Raw genomic sequence first — 18675 nt, 5'->3', positions numbered from 1 at the left:
TATACCCCATAAAAAGAAATATGGAGTTTAGGAAAAATTGGTCGTGCTCTGGAGGTGTAAAAAAAAAAACAAACTTCCCGGCTCTCAAAAACTTGAAAACTCCACACCTAATTAGATATAAAAAATACTGCACCTGTAAGAAAAACCCCAGGTGTGGGATTTTTGCTATTCTCGCACCTAATTGAATATGCCCCAAAGAAAAGTATATGACATAATATGGACTGGCGCACTGTGGCACATAATGTGAACTGGGGGGCATTACAGTTTGTGGTGATGGAAGTATTTACACATTATACTTTTTAATAACATCACCAGTATACCATTTTGATAACTGTATTGGTATGGGCCCCATAAGTTACTGCTCTGGGTCCCCATATACCTTAATTTGGCTCTTTCCACTCTTAGAATGCCCCGCTGACATGAAAGCTCTTATACCTACGCAGGTACAAAAACATCGCAGAATGAGGGATGGGAAGTCAGCGTTTGGGGGAGTGATTGGAGAAACGCCGTTGCTTGGGTGTGCATAAATTAGCCACTGCGACAGCATACGCAGCTTGTGTTTTCACTGTGCTACGAGATTAGCAATTTCTGAGTAAGGTCAGACCTGTTGTAACTGTGGGCCTGATTCAGACCCGGACGCAAGTGGCCGCTCGCTCGTCCGCCGTACGAGTGAAAAATTTTTAAATTTAAGCGCTCGCTCGTATGTTCGCTCGTAGCTAACCTTCCGCCCCATATTCTCTCAACCCCTCCTCTAGCTAGCGAGCGTTCAAAATAGCGAACGTCCGTCTCCTCTTTGGTTGCATTGAGCGCTCGCACAAGTCAATTCCGGAAGTGGCCCTGTCAGTTTTCGATTACCTGCTATTTCATTCTGCAAACATACTTGAATCGATTACTGGCAATCACTATATTAATTACCTTAATTGTTATTCACATGTTTGCAATCGTGGTTATTTTTTTTAACTGTCAATAAACTTTATTCTTGTTAGTGTGTGTAATTTCTTCCGCAGAATACGTACGGTTTGACCAAGGGGATGATTTTTCGAAATTAATAGTTTGTTAGAATGCTGGTATTGTTTTGCGTTTTTATTTTTATAGGCATATTTAAATACTTTGTTTGATATTTAAATTAGCTTACGCATGTCACTGCATCAAGCCTATCATAACTCACATTATATTTGTGAGGGTGTAGGTCACATGACTCATACAATAACCAATAAAATTGTTCCTGTTAATTTACAAAGTACATTAGCCAATCAAATTTTTTCAAGGACCTTTATTAAAACTGGTTTGTGTAAAAAAAATCATTGCCATCATAAGAGCCGCCGCTTTTTGTCGCCGTGAACTCCTGGTCCTCACTGAAATGATGGACCAGAGAATCACAAATTATCTGCGCCCCATCACTAACCTCCGCAAGTGGCTGGCCTACGCGGAGGTGCGGCGCCGCCTGCGTTCGATCGGCTACCGCAGAAATATCGGCCAACTTGAAAGAAGGTGGACCGATCTGAGGCGCAGATCCCCACGCCTGCTGGCCCGTTTGCGTCTCCAAATAGTTCATAGTAAGTGTTTCTGTGTATGGTTATTTTTTTATTTGTGTTTTTGTATTCTCATACCTGCGTGTGCATGTTTACAGTATAGCCCTGTTTGTTGTTGGGTTCTCATACTTGCGTGTGCATGTTTACAGTATAGCCCTGTTTGTGTACAAATTTTTGGGGTAAAATCAAAAGACTAAAAGGCAAATTGTAATTACTCATGTTTTTCGCCATCATTTAGGGGCAGAGCGGAGACTCACATGGCGCAGACGTGTGTCTCGACCCCTATCCCCCACTCCCACCCAAACATCCTCTGCCCACTCTGCCCCAAATTCCCCCTCCACCCCAGACCTTGCCGCCCATCAGTCCCCTCCCTCTCCTCACATTAACATCCCTCAAACTTCCCCCTCCACTCCAACCCCCCCTCTATTTTCCTCACCCTCCACTTTATCCCATATTACCCCTCCTCCTTCCCTCAGCCACTGGCCCACTTCTGATGAGGCGGAATTCGGGGCTCCAGGCCCAGTCAGCAATGTTCCCGGTATGTTTACCTTTTAAACTATGGTTTTTGGTTATGTTTTTGTTATTTTGTTTGATGTTGTCCTTTTGCCTGTGCAGTTCAAAATAGTAAAGTAGTTCCAAAGTTTTTTAAATATATCTTTGTGAAACAATGTCAAGGATGTTTTCCCTTAACACATATGACACATGTCCAAACACTCACACTTGTGTATTTCTTGTTTATGCTACCAACAAATGTCTTAGTTTTTTTTTTTTTTAATGATTTTCTTTAGTCTTTTTGGGACCTTATTTGTTTTAAAGCTTTTCTTTTTGCATTCCTTTTGTTTTGGACATGTTTTGGTAACTGTTTTATTGTTTTGGTATAGTCTGAAATTTTGGTTGGTTGTTATAATCTAAATGAAGGTGTCATTTTAGTAATCTGCAAATTTTTTAAACCCACAGAGGAACAGAGGCGTAACGAGGCCATTGCTGCAGGATTAACCGAGATACGGGGGCATGTCATTGCCATGCTGGTGGCAATGGACCATCTTTTGGCCATCCTGCGCCACTAATTGTGGATCAGGTAGTATGCATGGATTTGTATGGTCATTTTAGGGAATAAAACAAACAAAAAAAAAAAACAAGTTAAAAGTGTACATTAAAATATTACATGTCTACATTGTGTCAATTAAATAAATTTGTTGAAATAATTACCTAAAAAATCTTGCAACAACTTGATCGCGTATGGCCCCCCCACATACTGACCTCCGACCAACCTCAGGGGGGCTGTCCTCAGGCAAGGCATCCTCTGGCTGCATTGGGACACCACTCCTTATGGCGATGTTGTGAAAAATCCCACACAGGACCACAATTTTGGAAACCATAGCCGGCAAATACATGAGGTCGCCACCAGAGCGGTGGAGGCATCTGAATCGGCCTTTTAAAAGGCCGATACAGCGCTCCACCACCTGCCTGGCGGCTTTCAGTGCGGAATTATACTGACTTTGTGGCCCTGGTGTGGGAACCAAATAAGGAGTGAGCAGCCAGGGCGTGCAAGGGTAACCACTGTCTCCTGTGAAAAAATATAAACAAAATCAGGAACATTGTGTACCAAGCTTTTCATTGGTTTCAACAGAAAATGTCAACTTACCCAGAAGCCACGCATCACCAGCTTGTAGGTTGTTTAATTTGTGCCAAATCCCTGATTGCCGGATGACGAAGGAATCATGTGCACTGCCTGGGAATTTGGCATTCAGGGACAGGATCTGGAGGGAGGCATCACATACCACCATTACATTCATCGAATAAAAGTGCTTTCGGTTCCTAAATATAGCCTCCAGCCTTGCTGGAGGCTGAAGTGGTATGTGAGTGCCATCCACAACCCCTATGATGTGTGGGAAGCCAGCAATTTGGTAAAAATTAGCCTTCACCACATTAAGGGAACCCATATCCAATGGCATTTTAATAAAATGATGGAGGTGTTTTTTAAAAGTGCCTCCATCACTGACCTCAGGATCCTTGAAAAGGAGGATTGGGATATTCCTGCCACTATTCCGACGGTGGTTTGAAAGGATCCTGAGGCACAAAAATGTAACACCGACATTAATTGCGTAAGTGGTGGTATTGCTGTAGGACTGTCAATTTGCCGTTCAAGATCACTCTCTATTAATGAGAGAGTATCTATGATGATTTGTGGCGGAAGACGGTATCGCCTTAACACCTCATCATCTGGCATTCCAAAAAGGGTGACACGTGTTCTATATATCTGGGGCCTTGCACGCCTACGAGGCCTACGTCTGGGACGAAGTTGAGGTTGGTCGGGTTCTGGAACCATAGCCAATATAATACGACCAACATCAACCTGAAATGTTAAGCCAGGTAGTTATTGTTTTAGACAAATGTTTCAGAAAAATATACTTATCTTTTCAAAGCAAACCAAAGATTCTTACAGGCCTGGGTCCTGTCATGTGAAAAGAAACCTACATTACAAAAGACGAAAATATTTTTTCGATTAATTTAAAAAACTAGGAATTAAGCCAAATCTAGTTGTGGAAAATTTAGAGAAGGGAACACACATTAGTTCGCAAAATAGTACGCTACATATTGAGGGGTATTCAATATGAAACGTTAACTTCACTGTCAAAGTTAACGTTTCATATCAGAGTTTTTACCTGCGTTAAAGTATCGGGCGCGCTCCCGCTTATCCCCGTATTCAATATAAAATTACCGAAAACGGGAAACTCCGAAGTTGGATTTGCGTAAAGTTACGAATTTTTCCTTAAAAAAATTGTAAGACCCCCCTAAAGTTGTAAAAACATGGGGGATCACTATGGGTACCCCCGTTTTAGCCTTTAATTGAAAGTCGGGGATTTAAATAGCCGCAGCAGGTGTTTTTTTCCAGACATTGAAGAAGTGATGCAGAAGAGCACTTAGGTGATTTTTTTCATTTTTTTAAGTGGTCCCATCAAATTTGGGGTACATGAAAATGGGTACTAGCATATTTTTATGTCCCTAAAGTAAGTTTTTCAAAATTCTGCATTTGTGCACCTGCCGCTATAATTCTATTCTTCAAAACACCTGCCGCATACTTGCAGAATAGCCCTGAACCTATTTCCCTATTCTTAAACAATTTTTTACCATTTTTTTTTTCACCCCAATTTTTAAATTAATTTTTTGGGGTGTCCCTATTTTTTTTTTTTTACTTTTTTTGACACAGTTCTTTTTTAAATGTCATTCCCAGGGGTGCAGGCTATTTTTTTTTAAGCCTGCACCCCTAAACCCCAATTCTGCACTTTTTTTCGACACCTATTCAATGGTGAAAAGTTATCCCCGCTTTTTTATCAAAGACTTTTCAAAACTGCGATAAGTCTTTGAAATTGAATACGGTGTAAAAGTCAAATCTGCGATAATGACGTCAAAAGTGTGATATTAACACAAAAACGATGTTATCGCTCCCATATTGAATACCCCTCATAGAGTTAAGACATGATTTTACACTGAAAAGAACACACATTAGTTCGCAAAATAGTACGCTACATATAGAGAGTTAAGACATGATTTTACACTGAAAAGAACACACATTAGTTTGCAAAATAGTACGCTACATATAGAGTTAAGACATGATTTTACACTGAAAAGAACACACATTACTTAACGAAACATATGCTAAGACCAACGCATCGAATTTGTTAATTCTTAAAACCAAAAACACTTACCAAAAACAGACAAATATCCCAAAGTTAGAAAAGGTCACTTGTGGTCACTGCCAAAATAACTGAAAAAAAATACATATAAAAAATGAAATGTAAACTATTTATTATTAATTTTTTAGGGGAATTGTGGAAATACTTACTCAAAAATATAACTAAAAAGAGTAAAAAAAAAACTGCAAAAATGCTAACGTAAAGAAACAAAGTAAGAAAAAAACCAAACGTCAAAAAAATACAAACTACTCCTTCCAGAAACCAGCAAAGAACTAACAAACCACTACACCGCAAAACCTCCAACAATCCAAAAATGCCACCTCGAATGGAGTCACACCAAGCCATAAATAGGCTTTATTTTCCCGCTCAAATTAAGGACGGACAATAGGAGCGCACAAGGAATGATGCGGCCGAATAATGCTGACGCATGTCTAAAAACGTCACTGACGACCTAAATCAGTCTGCTACATTGCGAAAACACAATGAGTACAGAGCAGCAAAGTACTAGCCAAGAGGCGCCATGTAAGTATTTACAAAATTATGTGAAAATGCCTATGTTTAACATTACATTTGGAAACATTTAACTTTTTAATATTTTCTGCCATTTTAAAAAAAGGTGTGGAGGATGCCATTGAAGAGGCTGCTGGGCCTAGTAGGCAAACTAGGGCCAAAAAGAGAAGACAGCCACAATTCACAAGGAAGGAGATGGAGGTTTTGGTCCAAATGTGCAATGGCAACCTGGCACAGGCACCAAGGAATATGGGTGCAACACAGAGATGGAAACTGTGGGACGACATAGCCAGTGCTGTCAATGGTGTGGGTGAGTTTGAACGTTCAACCCGGGAGGTCAAACGCCGGTACGTCAAAACTACATTTGATTAAAAAATGGTTACAGGTCCAAATACTGCAGTAATAATGCCTACTTTTTAACCAACAGATGGAGCGACTTCAAATATCGGCTTAAACAAAAAATGGCTGATAGGGCTAGGCATGCAGGGGGAAAAGGTGGGGGTCCCACCCCTGTGTCACTTGAGTTCACAGATTTGGAGGAGCTGGCCCAGGGGTGTGTGCAGGATGAGGAGGTGTTTGGCGTGTCAAACATGGATACCGACATGCCAGACTTTGCGGCTCCTCATGTTGCCCCAGCTAAATGTTGTAATGTTAACAACTCAGAAATGTGTTTATTAAAATATCTAGATTATAATTTTACTCTTTTCTCTTTTTTCTCACAGAGACACAGGCGGATGAGTCTGCTCTAGAGGTGAGCTTTGGCCGCAGAATTTCTTCTGGCTCTGCAGGGGAGGAAGCAGTAGATCCAGCTGGGGACTCTGTGGCAGACAGTCCAGGGCATTCCCCCTCGCAGGCAGTGACCCTCCTCACTGATCTCAATTTTAAATTGGATCAGCACACAGAGATTCTGCTGAGGATGGACGCCAATCTGCTACGGATGGCGGACGTCCTGGAGCAAAGTTCTGCGGCCAACGTGACCATTGCTAAGGCCCTGGCGGAAAATACTGGGGCCAACGTGCGAATAGCAAATGCCCTGGAGCAGCTCGTTCGCCAGCACATGTTGGAGCCGGCCTCCCTTCCTGCCGGAACATCAGGACCCTCCACCTCTGACACAACAACAGCCATCCCTCCAAATGTGCCTAGCCCTATGCCTAGTCCAGAGGCCACAACATCTGCCTCTGGCCAGGCCAGCCAAAGGACTTCCCGGACCCGTTCAGGCTCCCTCCAACCCCCGGCAAAACGGCCTAAAAGGCGATGACAGCACTGGCTAATTTCCCCACAATCCATCTCTGTGTTTGCCCCATATTCCTGCATGCCAAAAACCTCCCTCTCCTTTCTTGTGAATTGTTTTTATTTGTTTTATTTGTGTTCAAATGCCACTTATTTTGTTGGTGTGTGGCCAAAATGATTTCTACATTTTGTTCCCTGAAAAAAAATATGTTTACTTTAAAAAAAACAAAAAAAAAAATTGGTAAGCTTTGGAACCAAATTTGCAACATTCTATTGTTGATTTATTCACAAACTGGTTAAAAGGTAATCCCTCTAACAAACCTACAAACAATACAACAGAAATAGAAACATTTAATATTTTGTTTAAAAAACAAGGGTTAAAAACAATTTATGAGTTTTAATTAACAATTATCCAAAAACAAAAGGACAATTGGTTTCTTGGTCAAAAAATAAAAATGAGAAAAACCAAACATGCGTACAATATTGTTTGCCTAAAAAATAAACACTTAGAAATATGTAGAAAGCACACAAAAAACACAAACATTTGTTAGCTAATTGATTGTATGCCCCAGAAATTAGCAGCTGAGTAGTTCACCTGCGTTCGGTTTTTAGCTACTAAAAAAGGTCTATTTGCTAAACACCTTACAAGCAGTTTAGCAATTAAAAGTTAATTGTTTTTGTTGCCTCACTTGATTAATCGCAACACAATCGATGAGTCCAGGGAAGTACGAAGAGACCATCATCACTGCGGTAGACTATACCAGACCACAAGCTGAGCGAGAAGTCTTAATGGAAATTGGATCACACAGTGATGTGTACAAAATAGCGTCCACATTGGACGTTCGCACAAGATAATACATGTACGCCCAAAAAACGCCTTTGCCACGCCTGTGTTTTCTCATCTCCACCCCCGTTACCACCCATAAACGGAACATTCTGTCAAATGACATAGGTCACTTCCTGTTCGCTGTGTATACGAGCGATCGAAAAATGACCGCAATGATCCGGCCGCACATGCGCAATGAGAACCTGACGCATGCGTAGTTTAAAACAATCGAATGCGTACGAGCGAACGGCTGATAGCGTCCGGCTCTGAATGAGGTCCCGTGTGTGTAGGGTCGATGTTACTCAATGTTCCTGATGTATATGCAGGACTGCAAGGTATTACGGGTTTGTGAGATGGCGGTAGTGGGCGTCTCTATGCTGGCTGTGCAACGGCTTTGCCAGTCATTAGCATATTTTCGCAGCAGACCTGTGTGCGTAATGGCAGCTGCAATACAAAATCGATCCGTAGTAAATCAGGCCCTTTATCTGAACTTTTATGATTACATTAGTTTTACTATTTATCTGTACTTTAACATTGTTTATCCATTTATTCATCTTTTTAACACATGTACAGTATGTTTTGCTCATTTCTGAAACTGTATATTGTGCTCTGTATGCATATATCAGTTTTTGCTTCAATTACCTAATCTACATAAATCTTCACAATATTTTCCACAATATATAATTGTTTTTTAGAGTTATTGCATTATTATTTAACAAGTACATTATTTACAAATACAATCAAAACCATTTTTTTCTATCAATGCAAAAGTAATACCCCAATGTACTAAGGGTGATAATTGTGCGGTGCGTGTACAGATCAGTTACCTTGGTGGGGAAGTCTTCTTTCAGTAACAGCTCTTCACTAAAGCCACACCCCAGCAGAGGGGCAAGGATTCCCCAGACACAGAGATGCAGCAGAGTTCAGGTGCAATCTAACAACATTATTTATTCCACAATCTGGAACGTTCTCACCTAGTATTGAGTATCACTAGTGATTCAGCTCTCCTTCTGAAATTGTATAAAGACAGGTATGATAAGAACTGCAGACTCCCTACAGTAGCTGTAAAGGTGCGTATATACTACACGAGAGTGGAATGACTGTATGATTACAACATTGTAATCCTGCAATCGTTCTCCATCCTGTGAAGTGGATAATGTGCCCACACTGAACTATATGTCGTTCAGCTGCAGGCACCTTCCCCCATCCCCAAACATGCATAATCTATTGTTATCGGCAGGTTGGCCTGCATGTTCAGGCGATGATTGATGTCGAAAACAACCAGAGGGAGGGCGCAACGCTGGTCGTTTTCAACATTTTAATGCACGATTTATGAACGATTAATGAGCGATTGAACGATAACGATGTCATAATCAATCAATCGCTCATTTTAATCATCTAGTAGATATGCGGCTTAAGGGACTCTGGATACAGAGTTCCCTGCAACCCGATCCGATTTTGCTTTATGCTGTTTCTTCAAACTCCTCCTTTGTATGTTCACTGATCTCTCCTTTATTTCTTACTCTCAGGGGTATATTTACTAAAGTGCCGGTTTTTAGAAATGGAGATTTTGCCCATAACAACCAATCAGATTCTACTTAACATTTATCTAGCAACTGCTAGAAGATAATAGCTAGAATCTGATTGGTTGCTATTGGCAACATCCCCACTTCTAAAAATCCACACTTTAGTAAATATACCCCTAAGTGGCTGTATGTAATCCCACTGCCAAGTCCCTGAGCTGTCTTTCTCCCTCTCACCTTGATGAGTAGATCACCCAGCACCTCCTTTGTCCAGCTCTGCCTCTACTGTAACCGTCACCAACTGTCTTCTCTGTAACTGCAGGCTGTGTATGTGCCCTAGATGAGCCTGGTAAATTGTGAGGCAGTAGTCCATTATGGCTGCAGCGGCCTGAGTAGCTCCGGCAAACCAATGGATTGGTACCTCACAGTTGTGGGATACCACAGTTCTACTCATTATCTATATAATCTTTGTATACTGTAGCATCTACTTCTTTTCTTCATGTTACATACCTCCCAACATGACCCTCTCCAGGAGGGAGACACTGCTCTGGTCCTGGACTTCCCTGGTAAGAGGTGGGGCTGCAGCGCAGCTCAAAATTCAATTAGGGGAGCCACACCAATTGTCATTTCACACGCTGCCAAACATGGCAAACTGGCTGGGACTCACTGGCAGTTGGTGTGACTCCCCTATTTGAATTTTGGACTGTGCTGCAACCCCACCTCTGGAGCCTCCACCAATCATAAATTACCAGGGAATCCCAGGACCAGAGCATTGTGTCCCTCCTGGAGAGGGTCATGTTGGGAGGTATGATGTTGTACTGTAGCGACTATATCAGAGCCGTATTCAATTAGAGAGGACCCGCGATACTTTTTCGCCTCCCTGGACTTTCCGCCTACTTCGCCTGTTTTGCAGGTGGAAAAGTATCATGCGCATGCTCTCGTATCGCCGTATTCAATTTGAAAGTAGGCGAAAACGGGACCCGGCGAAACTTGAACAGGCGGAAAGTACTGTCAGATTTGGGAAAATCAGCCCGATACCCCCAAATGATGCTCTGACATGGGGGTTAGCTATGGTACCCCCCAATTTGGCTTGCTGAAGGTATTTTGTGTTTTTAAACGGGCTCAATAGCTGCTAAATAACGTTTTTATTAAGTATTGCAGAATAGTATTTAGGAGGTTTTTTTTGTTGAAAATAACTTATCCCAAAAAATTTGGGGTACTTGAAAATGGGGGCCAGTATATTTAAAAGTTGCTAAATTAAAGTTGAAAAAAATTGTGAAAAATCCACCTTCCGCAAGCACCTAAAATAAAAAAAACACATGGGGCATACTTGGGGACCCCCCAGAGTCGAGTTCGCTAGTTTTTAACTTTGTCCCCCAACATTTTTTTTTTTACACCCCAAAATTCTAAGTCATTTTTTGGGGTTTCTTAAGTGTTTTTTAATTTTTTTTTGACAGTTTACCTTTAGGGGACTGTCTGAAGGCTGCACAGGGGTTCCCGCAACATTGCACCCCAAAACCTCAATTCTGCACTTTTTTCCGCCTGCTATTCATTGCATTGACCTTCCGCCTAGGCTGAAAGTCTTTCAAATTGAATACGGAGTAAAATCAAAACAGGCGAGAATGATGTAATCGGCGAAAAGTTTTCGCCAAAAACACACGGAAATGGCTTTTCGCCTCAAATTGAATACGGCCCTATGACATCTAAAAGAGTGAGCCCTGAGACCTGTTGGGTGTTAATGAAAACTATAATAGTTTTGTAAATATCTGACTGGGAAACTAGATAATACTTATGTTAAAGTGAAAATATAAGCCAAGCACATTTAAGCATATATTAGCTGGACCTAGCTAGTCTTATGTGCAATTTTGAAAGGTTTATTAAGAAAAAGCAACAATAAAGTTTAAGCAAAGAGATGTCATGTACCTGGAAGATATTCCACATCTTTTCCAATTTCAGGAGAAATCTTATTGAAGACGATAACAAAACGTAACCAAAGATGAAAGTCTGTCAATCTGGACCTTGCAGGAGACTTGTTTCCTTTCATTAATGAGAATAATTGCTCACACTGGTAGGTACTTCCGAACATGGAAATGATTTCACATGCGAACTTGTGAGTTTCTACAAATCGAGCAGGCAAATACTTATAAAAGTCAGGTACACCAACTTCACTGAATTTGAGTTTCAAATTTGAATCACATTGAATCTCAATTACTTCCATTTGCATCCATAGCCTCACACACACACGCACACACAGTCTCCAATTCTATAACTGTGAAAGGTAGGCAGCAGCTGTGTCATTGCACAGACAGTGGCACTTATCAGAGCATGGTAGCACCAGGAAGTACTTACAGGTGTGATATAATGAGTGACTCCAGTCTCCGGTGGATGAGCTTGTTTCACAGGCACCTGTACAGAGGTCTGGGTGTGCAACAGAGATTCTGCTGGGAGCACGGTGGTAGGCCTTGTGACGTCTCTAGCCAGCAGTGCGTTACTGCCGGAAGGCGGGCTTGCAGGACCACAGGCCTTGTGATGTGTGGCGTCTCTCCTCGGCAGCACGCTAGCGCAGGAAGGTGGGATTCTGGGAGTGCAGGTCTTGTGGGGTATAGCATCTCTTTCCCTGGCAGCGCACCGTGTCATCACGTGACACTGTCACGGGCCGCATAAAATGTGCATTTGCGCCGCATGTTTGACATATCTGGTCTAGAGGCTGCTGAGTGCATGATGAACATGTTACCTGTTACCTGAAATATATATTTATTCTTAGTAAATTAACAATCGAAGTCAGATTTCTGCTATTAAAAAAATGGAAAATTAACATATTAATTATGTATAGTTGAATACAAAAAGCCTTTAAACCTATGAGACTCCATCTTTTTTTCATGTCAAAACTAAGTTACCTTTGCTCCACATACAGTATTCTGCTAGTTCTAAAACAAGAATCTTTTAATTGGAGAATAGATTGTGTAAAACACAAAATTTTATGAACACAATTAAATGTTGTTATTCATATTTCTCATTGCATTCACATGTTATCTGCTCTGAATTGTTGATATCAATAGCAGGTGCTTTGTCCTTGAAGTTTTTCTCTTATATTTAATTAGTTGAGAAGAATACTAACAAAGATAAATTGGTACCATGCCAAAGAAGAAAAGACAGAACTGACAATTTTAGTTACAAGGATCAATATAAAATAACAACATTATATAGGGTTAAGGCAGTGGTCTCCAACTCTTAGCTCGCGAGCTACCGGCAGCTCGCGGCCGTAATTGGGTAGCTCGTCTAGCTGCAGTACTGCTGAGTCAACTAGGAGGAAGTGACCTCTGACAAAGCCGTGGCTGGAGCGACAGGGAAGCACGTCAGGTGATTGCCCTAGGACGACACAATGCGTGACAGACACCATCTGGACATCACAGGAGTCAACTGCATTTGGGGCAAGTGACTCCCGCCCAGCCCTCCCGAAAAATCACACAGCAGCCCTGCCTATATCTTTTGCTCCTCTACTGTATTTACCTCCTTGGAGCCAGTAATTAAAAGTTAAATGTGCAACAATATCACTGTATTAATTAAATGCATTGTTGTTTTCTATGACACATTTTTTAATTTTCATTAAATGACCTTTAATTTATCGGTTATTAGTCAGAATCTTTTTTTTTTAAATTGTTAGTAGCTCTTCATGAGGTTTCATTTTTTTCGAGTAGCTCACATCCCAATTGAGGTTGGCGACCACAGGATTAAAGTATATACATTATTGACTGGCATTTGCAAAGAATCAATTATAAAATAATACTATCTCAATATATACAGTATGCTCTCTTGTTGCATGCTGAACGGATGTCTCCCATGAATTTGTCTGGACAAAGATCCTCCGGGGCCGAAACATCGACTATATTCTTTGAATGTTGGATTAATAAAAAGTGGATTTTTCTATATACACAAGCGGTGAGTGCCCTGATTTTGGCTTTTGTGCCAACTCTTGGACTAATTATATTATATTATATATATATATATATATATCAAACAATACTTAGAGGGCGCAATACACATCCAGATATTATTACTCGGTTTATAAAATAATGTCCAAATTTGTCCTTTTAGATAAACCTCTTCTTTTTAGAGGAATTAATGTCCAATATTGTCTTTTTGGATAGAACTCTTCACTTTGATAGAAACTTTAAACACGGTTGATAGTAGATTCCATAGGCTCCAAACAGTTGCTTTTCTAAAAAAGACCCACTAACCGAGAAAAGAACACCCAAGAGATGGCCCAATGGCCTACTATTAGGTATGGTAAATAATATATTTATTAAAACAATTGACTGTCCAATTGATATAAAAATTAAATACTTAAAATTGCTTACACAGTTAATTTTCCATAGATTAAGCAATGGAAGATAGCATTTAGTTGTCCTGCTGTTTCCCCTTATAGGGTAAAATTTCACGGCTGGTTTCTCCCTTCTGACAAATGAATTTAAGAATCACAACCCAACGCGTTTCATCAGTTAGGACTTCATCAGAGGTATATACATCTTAAAATAAATGAACAATCAAGGCGAGTCCAAAATAAACAATTGGGGTCTTACTACAAAAAGGTGCCTATAATGAGAAGAATACTGTACATACCCAAATTGTATGTCATCCAGTATAAAACTGGATGACATGCCGAAATATTATCCTTATGAAGGACCAAAATAATTTTTTGGGTGTGATCCAATCGACACCTGACTAGTTGTTGTCCCTAAGGAGGACCACAAGAAATTTTGTATATGATCCAATCGACACCTGACGAATTGTTGTCCCTAAGGAGGACTTATTCAACTGAGGACTATTCTCAGTCTGTGATACACTCTGAACCCAGGATCACGCTGTGTATACACAGGTTGAGTCTCCCATATCCAGAATGTTTGGGACAAGGGGTATTTTGGATAACAGAATATTCTATATTTTGAAATATTTGCATAACATAATTAAATATTTTGGGAATGGGGCCCAAATATACACACACAATGCATTTGTGTGTTATATACACCTTATACACACAGTCTGCAGGTAATTTTATTCAATATTTGAAAAATTTTTGTGGCTCAAGCAAAGTTTGTGTACAGAAATAAAATTCATTTATGTTTCATATACACCTTATACACACAGCCTGAAGGTAATTTTATACAATATTTTTTAATAATTTGTGCCTTAGACAAAGTTTGTGTACATTGCACCATCAAAAATCATAATGTTTCATTATCTCAGTCATGCCAAAATAATTCCGTATTTTGGAATATTTGGATATGGGAGACTCAACCATATATATATTTTAAGTATTAGAGAATAGGATTAAATTGGTAAAATATATATTATAAATGATTTTCTGTGTAACACATGATATACAATACTGTGCAAAGTTTTAGGCAGGTGTGGAAAAAATGCTGCAAAGTAAGAATGCTTTCAAAAATAGAAGTGTTAATAGTTTATTTTTATCAAATGTGCAAGTGTACCTACCTAGAAGAATTGATGCTGTTTTGAAGGCAAAGGGTGGTCACACCAAATATTGATTTGGTTTAGATTTTTCTTCTGTTCATTCACTTTGCATTTTGTTAATTGATAAAAAAAAATTAACACTTCTATTTACAAAAGCATTCTTACTTTGCAGCATATTTTCCACGCCTGCCTAAAATGTTTGCACAGTACTGTAAATATTATGGAATTTTAACCAGGTTTATTTATCCAACTAATTAAATCTTTATAAATTTTCTCATGTACTTACTTATATTATTATTGTTAGCTCATGAGGACAAGGGAGAGAAACCTGAAGTTGACAATTAAAGAAAAATAACTTGATTGATATGATGAACTAAGCATGACGGACACAAAGAACAATCACCAGTAGACTGATTTGAAATGATGTACTATGGAGGATTATAAATATGCATTAGCCTAGGCAGTCTGAAGGAATGACTACCAGAGCCATATTAAATAATGACATCCCATTGTAATCGGGCCAAATACCATAATGAAACCCCATTGTAATCTGGCCATATACCATAATGACACCGTATCGTAATCTGGCCATATACCATAATGACACCCTATTGTAATCTGGCCATACACCATAATGACACCCCATCGTAATCTTTCCATACACCATGACGACACCCCATCGTAATCTGGCCATATACCATAATGACACCCCATCGTAATCTGGCCATATACCATAATGACACCCTATCGTAATCTGGCCATATACTGTACCATAATGACAACCCATCGTAATCTGGCCATATACTGTACCATAATGACACCCCATCATAATCTGGCCATATACTGTACCATAATGATACCCCATCGTAATGTGGCCATATACTGTACCATAATGACACCCCATCGTAATGTGGCCATATACTGTACCATAATGACACCCCATCGTAATGTGGCCATATACTGTACCATAATGACACCCCATCATAATCTGGCCATATACTGTACCATAATGATACCCCATCGTAATTTAGCCAAACACTGTACCATAATGACACTCCATCGTAATCTGGCCATATACTGTACCATAATGACACCCCATCGTAATTTAGCCAAACACTGTACCATAATGACACTCCATCGTAATCTGGCCATATACTGTACCATAATGACACCCCATCGTAATTTAGCCAAACACTGTACCATAATGACACTCCATCGTAATCTGGCCATATACTGTACCATAATGACACCCCATCGTAATTTAGCCAAACACTGTACCATAATGACACTCCATCGTAATCTGGCCATATACTGTACCATAATGACACCCCATCGTAATTTAGCCAAACACTGTACCATAATGACACTCCATCGTAATCTGGCCATATAACATAATAATCCAATGCCACATTTGTAAAACATACACCCCGAACATGGACTGCTGACAAACCTTAAGAACAGCTGACGCGAACTGCAAAGAGTTAAAATTATCTTGTTAAAAGGGGGAGAGCTCATCAGCTATCAGTTTTACTATAATGTGTAATTATAGAGAAATTGCATTCACCCACTCTGATGTGACACCAGGCTAATTGTTCTAAGTTGTTTAAAAATTGCATTGCTCAATCCGTTATTAAAAAGCTGTTCAACACAATTTAGTAGAATTTCTTAGGAGGAAAATAAAGCAATAAAAATTATTTGTGTGACACCCCCATAGTTTATGGAATCAGTTCTAACATATTGAAAAGGAGAGAAGGAGGAGGGTCCTGTGTGGCATGCCTGAATGACGCTGCACTCTCAGAGATGTCTTCAGATCAACTTTCAAATAAGAATCACAATTACAAAATAAAACAATATAGACACCTATTGGGAATGAAAGAAGAACCAACACAGCCATCCATAAATAAAAAAAAGTTTATTTTCACTTCATTAGTTAGAAATACTATGTTGTTTCAAATAACACAAGGACACACATTTATTCAAATGCATACCTGTCACTGTTTTCCCCGTAATGAAAAATACAGTGCATTTTAATAGCGATATATCAAATACGTAAGTCACAAAACCACCATCATTAGAAAAACCAGTATGTGCCATGTAGGTGTAGGTCATACTTTCCCTCTAAAAAAAAAATATATATCCACCCTCCCATAAAAAGTGGCGAGATTAAATGCACAGATTAGTAAGTGAATAGAAAAAAAAGAGACATTATTTTCAGTCCTCTTGTGAACCCAAATGGAAAAGTGGTGCTGCTTATGCATTGCTAGCAGCCAGTTCTGCCTTTATTTCCGAGTAAGCCCAATAAACGGTGTGCGCAGTCAAGTCTCTACAGAGTTCATTAATCACATACTTTGATAAACGTGATCAGTGTGCCTTAATAACAACCGCACAAAAGGATCCTGTGCAAGGAGCATTAGACCAGAGAGGGGAAAACTGACAGTTCTGACAGCCAAACAAAAAAAATATGCAACACAAATGTCCTTCATCTACTGAAATGTTAATAAATACTTAAAATAAAATAAACTACTGGAACAAACATTAATACTCATGGCAAGTCCAGTAAACATCTAATGCTACAGATTAAAAATGAAAATTGCTCTGTATAATAAACTAAATATAATGCTGTATATGGAAGCATTTTTCTTGGCGACCTTAAATACTTAAATATTTTGGAGTTATAATACAATCAGCAAAGCACCATATATAGGTCTAGATACCATAAAATAAAATAAAAAAAGAAAAGAAAAATAAATTGATGAAAGATCTATGTTGAAAATGCCATGATTTCAACACTACATACTACACAACTGGTGGAGCCTGAATTAAAGTGCTTTGCAGGAACCACTGCAGTACAGCGCTTAGAACAATGGGCCAATCCTTCCCATCCAGAGTCCATCGAAATTAGTGTGCAAACTCTAGATGGAGAGGAAGACTACCCCTCATTTGCTGCTCATATATTTAAATGTATTTTCTGAGAAAGAAGTGCAAAATGGGACCTAATGATTGTATTACAGGACACAGGAACGGAGCGGCACTGTTTTGCTGTGTCAAGTACAGAAGAGAATCAACAACAACGGACAGGAGGCCGAGGAGGAGGCAGCTCTGGTGGAACTTCTGGCTCTGGCTGAAGAGACAGGATGCTGTTGGATAACTCATTTCGCATTATAGCTAAGGGCATCTGTGAGATACAACATTTGGTATTATCATTTAGACTAGTGATATAAGAACATATATATATATATATATATATATATATATAAAAAAAGGCATAACATGTATATACATATGTGCAATAATTGCATTCATTACTGTACACCTAGGTTTATCAAATGGATGCATCTATGGAGGTATAACATGGCACAAATTAATTCTTGATTTTAATACTGGTGGAGGATAAAGCTTCTACCTTACAGTAGCCAAACATACAGTCACCACTAACCGCATTGTTACTCCGCCACTTATGTATAATCTATTACCCACAGCTCAGAAGTTGTAATAAAAACAAAATTGCTCAACCACTTAAAGGGTTCCCACATTTATTTACATTTAACCAGACACAGAAAAAGTGGTAAAAATATAGGGAAAGTTCTCCATATATTTGACACTAATTTTTGACTTTACTCTTCTATTGTAAGCTTCAATTTTCCCTTCTATAGTTGCTATGAAGATCTCTGCTAGATGATTTAATAAGGAGGTATTGCAATATTGAGGAAAAAAAACAAGGAATCTTTTTTAAAACTGTTTTTGTAAATTTTAGGCATGGTGCTCAAAACCCAAAGCAAAACAGATACTTAGGGTTCTAGGTATCAAGAATCACAGAACTGCTGCAAATTTTAAGGATCCGTATCATGGTGGATATTTTAATTTTTAATGAAAACATCCCCGCT

The 18675-nt window shown here is 39.4% G+C and overlaps 1 protein-coding gene across 1 annotated transcript in view; it reads right to left on the bottom strand.

The window, feature by feature from the left end:
- Positions 1-16684: 16684 nt before the first annotated feature.
- Positions 16685-18675, bottom strand: part of RAB12 (RAB12, member RAS oncogene family) — a 34606-nt gene continuing 32615 nt past the window's right edge. Inside the window, exon 6 of the mRNA XM_088469678.1 lies at positions 16685-17966. Within this exon, the coding sequence (XP_088325804.1) occupies positions 17853-17966 (114 nt within the window). The 3' untranslated portion in view covers positions 16685-17852. The remainder of the gene's footprint in view (positions 17967-18675) is intronic.

Source organism: Taudactylus pleione, unplaced genomic scaffold (assembly GCF_031769625.1).
Source record: "Taudactylus pleione unplaced genomic scaffold, aTauple2 ptg000093l, whole genome shotgun sequence".
NCBI lineage: Eukaryota > Metazoa > Chordata > Amphibia > Anura > Myobatrachidae > Taudactylus > Taudactylus pleione.
This window is presented reverse-complemented; position numbering and strand designations above follow the sequence as displayed.